Source organism: Temnothorax curvispinosus, unplaced genomic scaffold (genome assembly GCF_003070985.1).
Source record: "Temnothorax curvispinosus isolate PA1 unplaced genomic scaffold, ASM307098v1 QBEX01010730.1, whole genome shotgun sequence".
Taxonomy (NCBI): Eukaryota; Metazoa; Arthropoda; class Insecta; order Hymenoptera; family Formicidae; genus Temnothorax; species Temnothorax curvispinosus.
Window position 1 is genome coordinate 1 of NW_020220510.1, and position 8,632 is coordinate 8,632.

Below are 8,632 nucleotides of genomic sequence, written 5' to 3' on the forward strand. Positions count from 1 at the left end.
TAGACGAATAGGTATTGCTCTCGAACACAACAATCATTAATTTCAGTCCGCTTATTATATTTTATATTTTGTATTGCATATTGTTGTTTATAAATTTTAGATTGCACTTGAAAAGGGCCCTAACCGTGGGCCGAAACGTTGTGCAGTCTTTGTATTCTTATTGCCAGTTAGTCGAGCAATAAACTAACATTGACATCTTAAAATATATTTGCCTTTGTAATCTTATTGAACGAGTCTCTAATGGGATTGTTTATTAACGGCTTCATACTTAAATCTTGATGCTAATTTAACCTCAAAATTTTTAACAGTTTAATCCAACTGGAGCCCTCAGTTGGAGATACGTGATAGGAATATGCCTATCCCAAATCTTCTAAAAACCAGTTTAACCATTAATTAAGTGATTTAATCATTATTTAACCATTTATGTGATTTTATAATAATTATTGTTCTTATGCTACATATAGTAACATAAGTAACATAAGTAACATATTACAGTATTGCTTTCCATCAGTTCATGCAGTCCAGAGCAGCACCAAGTATTAAGTTTGATAGAAAAGCAAAAGATTTATTTATTAGATACGTAAGTAAGAAAAAGTGAAATTTGATATAAATCATGCTTTCCAATATTAATCGCCAATACTGAAAATCCGAAGTATACGTGTAACATTAACAGATTTTCAGTATAGATAATGAATATCGGAACACAGATTCATACTTAACCTACTTTTATGTTTAAAATGTTTAATTAGATGTAAATAATAATTTATACTGTTTTTGTATTATGTTGCAGTGTTGCGTTGCGTTCCATTAGTGGAAGTTCACGCAGAGCAGCACTAAGCAGTTTGATTTCTATCACACTTTTCTGAACGAAAGCTTTATTTATTCGATACATAAGTAAGAAAAAGTTAAACTTGGTATAAATTGCGTTCCAATATTAATATTCAGTACTGATAATCTAAAATGTATGTATAACATTAACCATAGATTTTCAGTATAGACAGTGAATATCGGAACACAGTCATACTTAACCCCGTATTCTTATGTTTAAATATATAATTATGTATGAAATAAACAGGGCACACGAAATATTGTGTGCTAATCATCTCCGCTATAATTATCTCAGAAAGTATTGATTTATTGGAAAAATGTTTCAGATAAAAGTTGGAGAGTTCAAGAAGGACCAATAGACAATTTTATTAGATTTTGAGTCCGGGACCTGTGTTAAGCCCAGTAGCATCTAAGCCATATTATTTAAATAGAAATTCCCTTTTTATTACATCATTTTTTTCTACTAATTAATATGAACAACTTTTGTCTGAAACATTTTTTTATTTGCCTTATATTTTTTTAGACATTCAAGGAAAACTTGGTAATTCTTTCAATATTTAGCTTACAATATCTCAATAAATGTTTGTCGAAGGAAAAAGTGGTACAGGACTTTTTGACTTGATTTAGTATCAAGTATATACTGTTGCAATAGTATTCCAAGTTCTTTAAATAATTGTGTACACATGAAAGCTCCAAGAAAATGTATACACAAATATTTAAAGAAATTGGAATATTATTGCAATAGCATATTCTTGAGACCATATCAAGTAAAAAAGTCTTGTATTATTTTTCCCTTCGACAAACATTTATCAAGATATTATAAGCTAAATATTAAAAAAAATTACCAAATTTTTCTACAATATCTCAAAAAGTATAAAGAAAAAAATATAAAAAATGTTTCAGACAAAAGTTGTTTATATTAATTAGTAGAAGTAGATAATATAATAAAAAATGGGAGTTTTTATTTAAAAACTTGGACCCTACTGGACTCAATATGGGTCCCCGACCCTAAATCTAATAAGATCATCCATTATTTCTCTTTCAACTTTTATCTGAAATATTTTTCCAATAAACCATTACTTTCTGAGATAATTAACGGAGATAATTGGCACACAAAATAAAACTCACCCTGTGTAATCAGATATAAATAATAATTACAGTTTTTGTATTATGTTATAGTGTTACATCACTCTTTATCAGTGGAAATTCATACGATGCAGAGTAGCATAGAGCAGTTTTGAAGAAGAAAGAGATAGAAAGATAATATCAATATTATTTTCTTAATATTGTATGTAATAAGAGTATTAAAAATAACAATTTGATATAATTTTATTAAAATTCATTAAAATGGTTTAATTTCTAGCAATATTAAATAAATATTATCTAATATCACACAAATATTACGTAAATATCACGCAAATATTACAGTAATATTACCGTAATATTACTGTGATTCATTTTTGCGGACATTTTAATATTACTGACAATGAGATATCTTAGTAATATTACTGCAATATTTATACTATATTTCATTGTAATAATGCAATGGAAAAATGATATTGCTGTAATATTACTGAAATATTATTTGCTATGTGAGATATAATTATATATAACAATATATATGGGACGTTTTACGTCAACCAGATCACTTGTCTTCCCAAAATTTGAAGCGACCTACAAAGACGTTCGATAGCTCAAAAAATTAGTTTTTACTAGTACTTTCGAAAGTCATGTGTCTCGTTTTGAAATCCAAGATGGCTGATCCAATATGGCGGCTAAAAGCCTGAAAATTGGAGAAAAATCTACATAATTTAACGTAATCATGTTTTTAAATATTGATTCGGTTTTGAAATGGTTTGGTAAGGAGTTTTCAGTGTCTGTGATGTTGAATCTGAGAGCTAGTTGAAGTTTGGAACGTTCCTGGAGCGATTGAAGTTTGGAACGTTCCTGGATTTTTTAAAAATGATTTGTCCCATTTCTCCTTTGGCACAGAGACATTTCTGAGTGATAAATACGAAATACATAAGAGACCGAACCGATACACCCTGCGGAAGACACCCTTATACTAAAAAAACCTACCCCCGGACCACTTTAAATATTCTGGCTACGCTGAAAACGATTTGTCTCATTGCTTTTGTGCGGAGAAAACTGGGCTCCGTTTTTCGGAAAGAGACGTTAAGCCGTTGATTCAAAGGGTTAAAGTGAGAGGAGAAGGATATAGTATTGGTAGTAGGTTGCAAACTCTACGGGGATATGCAATAAATTATGAATTTTACAGAAAATTTATAAGTTGCTTTGTGCCAAAGAAGAAATGGGACAAATCGTTTTCAGCGTAGCCAGAATATTTAAAGTGGTCCGGGGGTAGGTTTTTTTAGTATAAGGGTGTCTTTTGCAGGGTGTATCGGTTCGGTCTCTTATGTATTTCGTATTTTTTACTCAGAAATGTCTCTGTGCCAAAGAAGAAATGGGACAAATCATTTTTAAAAAATCCAGGAACGTTCCAAACTTCAACTAGCTTCCAGATTCAACATCACAGACACTGAAAACTCTTTACCAAACCATTTCAAAACGGAATCAATATTTAAAAACATGATTACGTTAAATTATGTAAATTTTTCTCCAATTTTCAGGCTTTTAGCCGCCATATTGGATCAGACATCTTGGATTTCAAAACGGGACACATGACTTTCGAAAGTACTAGTAAAGACTAATTTTTTGAGCTATCGAACGTCTTTGTAGGTCGCTTCAAATTTTGGACAGACAAGTGATCCGGTTGACGTGAAACGTCCCATATACACTACACTTTTAAATTTGGATTATCCGATAGATGGCATCCGATAGGATTTGTTTCTCGTATTTAAAATTTGACGAACAGTGGTATAAGAACAGTATCAAAAGACACGGCAGTGTCTCACGCCAAGCAGCGCCAAGTTATAATATATGGGATAAATTATTTCACTTTTGATTCCATAGCTTTTAAAGAAATATACACTTAATTTATCAATGCTTTATTATCGAAGTTAAACGGTTTTTTTTCAAAATATATTGACTATATATGATCAAATATAATTATATATAATTATATATATTTATATATAATCATATAGAGACAAAATTTATAATTGCATCATATATAATTATATATATTTATATATAATTATATATAATTTTTTTTCCCGAGACCCTGTATAATTATAGAAAACTGATTGATGTGAGTCTGATTATTACTGAGAGAAGGTGATGTTGAAATTAATGATTGATAATCATTTTTTTTTTCAATTCGGCATTTTGTTATACGTTTGGCCGATGGTTCAAAATCAGTCACACCACTGCCACCACAGTCACCTTGACAATTATATCAACAAATAACCTTTCTCTCTTTTTTCTTGTGCTAATCGTCTGTTATGCCTCGAAAAAATATCACGGTTACCTTTTCCATAATATTGTAAAAATTATATATTATTATTATGTACCTAACCTATAAAAATAACACAATCAAATACGCATTAATTGTACAACAATTACATACAATTGTATAATATGGAAATTCAATAAATCTATTACGAAATGAGAATTTACCTTTGACTCACTATTTAATTTAAATTATTTTTTACTATATAATTTAAATGTGTTTATTGTCCTACGCTCAGGTAACTGCGATTATAGAAACGTGACCAAAAAACTGTCCGTTTAATAATTTCTTGAAGTTACTACTGGGCGCTACTATGGTACGCCATATTATTACATTTTGTTAAATATGTATCAACTACGTGTTTGATACATTCATACATTATACAATATAATATGCGTAGTATACTTGCTATGTAGGGGAAAGTAGGGGAATACAACGCAGTAGGTAATAGTGCGCACCTCAAGTTTGAGACTGTGACGATAGTTGACGAAACGTATATAAGTGGCAAAATTTCAAAGCTTACGTCAATTCTAAATAATATATATACATTTTATCCCAGCTCAAAGCTTCGTTTGAACGGAGGAAGCAAAAAAGAAAATGCACCCGTTTTCTTACCATTTTGAAGCAACAGGAGTTAAGCTCGTAAGTGGGCAATTTTTATATACTACTGTAATTACAATTGATCCCTGACGTGAAATACAATCCCTTGGGAATCTTTTGCCCCGTTGGTCCTATAATTTTATTTGCGGTTCGCAAGTAATTGACAAAATTGTTCCGGAATAACAACTCGGGGAATAATGCGCGGCTTTATTTGTATCGATTTTATATATATATAGCTTAATAGGATTTCCGGGATTGAGCAAGTAGAAAGAAGCACGCCTGTCAAACGCGCCAGTGTTTTTTCGAGCTTATCTACCGTTCCTTCGCCGTGGGGTGACTTTGTTTCAGGTGGTTTGCATGCACAAATATGCAGGACTAACTGCAGATATAAATCGGCAGTGTAAAAGCCGAATTACAGACGAGTTCGGGGATTCTGTGTTGCTGCGACAATTTGGAGGTTACGTGATAAAAGCGGAAGCAGGCACGGAGAAACCGGTGTCGGAGAATCACGAAAGCAGGTCGATAAAGAAGAGAGTGACAGGAGGAAAGAAGTGCTGAAGAGATAAAAAGCGGGAAAAGGATTTAGATGGACGAGAAAAGGGAGGAAAGCAAGGAAAAAGATATTAACTTGAAGAAAGACGAGAAGGAGAAGAGTACGACAGAAAAAAGTAGAATTACAGGAGGCAGGCCCACGAGGGCGGATGAGCTGTCAAAAATAAGAGATAGGACAGGAAGTCAAGGATCAATTACAGATTACGTAAGGAAAAGAGGAAAGGACGAAGAAAAAAAAATAGCAGAAAAAGCCGAAAAAGAAATACTGGCAAATTTTAGTAAAGAAAAAAGAGTGACAAGATTGCCGCCAAACAAGATAAAAAGAGAGGAAAAGAAAAAAGAAGGCATGGAGACGGAGAAAATGCTGAAAGATATTTTAGCGAAAATGGATGTACAAGAAAGAGAAAGAAAGAAGGATAAAGAAGAGATAATGAAAGAGATAATGAAAGAGATACACGAACTGAGGGAGGATTATAGAATGAGAGAAATGCTTTGGGGAGAGCAAAAAGCGAGTTTAGAAAATAGAATAAAACAGTTGGAGGAGAAAGTAGAAAAAATGGAGAATAGCGAAGGTGAAAAGCTAGTGAGCAGTGAACTAATGAAAAAGATGAAGGAGATGGAAAGAAACTCTGAATTAGCCGAAAGGAGGAAAAGGAAAAATAATATAATTATAAAAGGAATGAAAGTAGAAAATGGAGGTGAAAGAAAAGAGAAGATGATTCCTTGAAGAAGAAATCACCAAAAAGAAGGTGGAAGTGGACGAAGTGCAGGTAATTGGCCGGGGAGAATACAAAATGACGCTAGTCAGATTCAATAGATGGGAGGATAAACAAGAAATAATGGCAAAGAAGAAAAAGATAGAAAAAGCAAGAAAGATATTTATGGATGATGATCTGACGGCAACAGAAAGGCAGATACAAAAGCATCTGGGAGCATAGTTAAAGCAGAGAGAGAAAAGGGGAAGAAAGCAACGGTAGAATACTAAAAAATATGGATTGACAATTGCGAATGGAAATGGAATGAAAGCACCGAAATGCTAGAAAGCAGAGATGTTTTTCCGAAAGAGTAGAGAGGAGAGAGGACAGGGAGGGGGAGATAAGGAGAGTGAAAGAAAAGGGAAAAAAGGAAAATAAGGAGAAAAAAGGAAGAGGATTAAGGATATGCTTTTGGAACGTGGCGGGACTAATTAATAAATGTCACGAAACATGGGATTATTTGGAGAATTTTGACGTGATAAGACTAGTAGAAACATGGATGGAGGATGATAAATGGAGGAAGATTAAAAATAAATTGTTCAGCAAATTTATCTAGAATTGCGTACCAGCGAAAAGGGAACACAGGAAAGGAAGAGCAGAGGAAGGATAATAACAGCAGTCAACAAGAATTTGAAATTTATAGAGGTTAGGGAGATTAGCGACGAGGTGGTAGAAAGCAGATTAGAGTATAATGGAAACAAATGGAGAATAATCACGTTGTACAGTCAGAAAATGAAAGATACAATGGAAACACTAAGGGAGAAGGTACAAGAAGAAGATGAAGAAGGGGTGCTAGTAAAAGGTGATTTCAACGCGAGGACGGGAAGCAAAGGAGGACCGATAAACGAGGAGGAAGAGAATGAAAAGAGGAGCGAGACCAGAAAGTTAGTAAATAAAGTGGTAAATAGGGAGGGACGTATATTAATAGATAAAATAAAAGAAAGAGGATGGGCGATATTAAATGGGAGTTTCGAAAGGAAAGGGGGATGGACTTATATAGGAGACTTGGGATCATCGGTTATAGATTATGTCTTAGGGAATGATAGAGCAGGAAAGAAATAAATATGGTGGAAGAAGAAATTAGAACGGAATCGGATCATGTTCCGCTGGAGGTGGAGTTGACAGGACCACGAGTGATGGAGACAGGGAGAAGGAAGAAAGAAATAGAAATAGAGAGAAGCAACTGGACAGAAGATGGGAGGAGAGAATATCATGAGAAATGTGAAGGATGGTCGAGTACACAAATAAAGACAGAGGATATCTGGAAAAAGATGAAAGAAAAAGTAAAGAGCGCTATCACGAAGCGGAAGAAAAGAATAATACTATGAAGATTAGGAAGAAAAGAATGGTATAATAAAGAATGGAAGGAAAAGAAAAAAAGATTGAGGAGATTGTTGAGGAACTGGAAGAGGGGAGGATCGGAAAAGAAGAGTATGTGAGGGAAAAAAAGGAGCACAAGAAATGGTGTAAGGAGCAGAAGGGGAGGCACGAAAGCGAGGAAGAAGAAAAGATAAGGAACATTAAAAACGAAGCGGAAGCTTGGAAGTATATAAATAAATACAAGAAAAAGAAAGCTGAGGGGATAAGCGAGGAGATGCATATGGACGAGTGAGGAGCAGCTGAGGAGAGACCACTTTATGGAAATGCTAGGAGGGACAGAGGAAAAAGTGGTGCTAGACATAGAAGACGAAGGAGAAGAAGATGGCACGAGAGTGGAGGTAACAAAGAGTAATTGAAGAAATATCGAGGGAAAAGGTAATTGAAGTAATAAAGTACATAGTATCAGAAGAAGCCAAAATAAAGAAGATAAAAATGAGGGCAATAAGGAGAGCTGTGAGATATGAGGAGAAGGCGAGACAGTCAGAGAAGAAAATAGTTCAAGCATGTATAAAGGATCTAGAGAGGAGCACACCAAGGAAAGAAGAAAGTAATTGGGAAAAGAAAAGAAGAGAACTGATAGAGAGAGTAGGAATGGAGAAGGAGCAGCTGAGGAAAGAAATGGAGGCAGGGAACCGGGAGGCGGCGAAGAGTCTCGTAAAGAGATTAGAAGAAAAAGAGAAGGAGAGACAGATAAAGATAAACGAGTCAAGATACATAACTATAAAGAGATTTTAACACAGGAGTTACCAAAGTATTTACTAGAAAAGAAGAAGAAAAAGGATAGAATGTTGATAGCCAGGTACAAGAAAAAATACTCAAATATAGGGTTTTGAAAAGCTCTTTAGGTAAGCTACAAGAATATGCAATGAAAAATAGGGAGTTCCATTTAAAAAAACAAAGTTGAACTCCATATGACCTCGGGACGTTCACTCAAGGTCAAACCAATGACACCATCTTATGTCCCTCTTCGAACCAAACAACTTTTGTCTGAAATGTTTTTCCGTATCTTTCATATTTTTCGAGATATTTGCCTGGGGCGATTAAAATAAAACACCCGGTATATTATATGTATAAGTACGGAAATTTTGCTTTTTATATACAATGC

At 33.9% G+C, this 8,632-nt stretch overlaps 2 protein-coding genes across 2 annotated transcripts; both read left to right on the forward strand.

Moving 5' to 3' along the window:
* Positions 1 to 5,426: 5,426 nt before the first annotated feature.
* On the forward strand, positions 5,427 to 6,119 carry LOC112460688 (DNA ligase 1-like). The gene has a single exon (XM_025025483.1). The coding sequence runs from the start codon at positions 5,427 to 5,429 to the stop codon at positions 6,117 to 6,119; it is 693 nt and encodes a 230-aa protein (XP_024881251.1).
* A 67-nt stretch (positions 6,120 to 6,186) lies between these two features.
* LOC112460689 (ABC transporter F family member 4-like) lies at positions 6,187 to 7,759 on the forward strand. The gene is made up of 3 exons (XM_025025485.1): positions 6,187 to 6,329; positions 6,717 to 7,031; positions 7,507 to 7,759. Exons 1-3 carry the CDS (start codon positions 6,187 to 6,189, stop codon positions 7,757 to 7,759), a joined length of 711 nt encoding a protein of 236 aa, XP_024881253.1.
* The last annotated feature ends 873 nt before the right edge of the window (positions 7,760 to 8,632 follow it).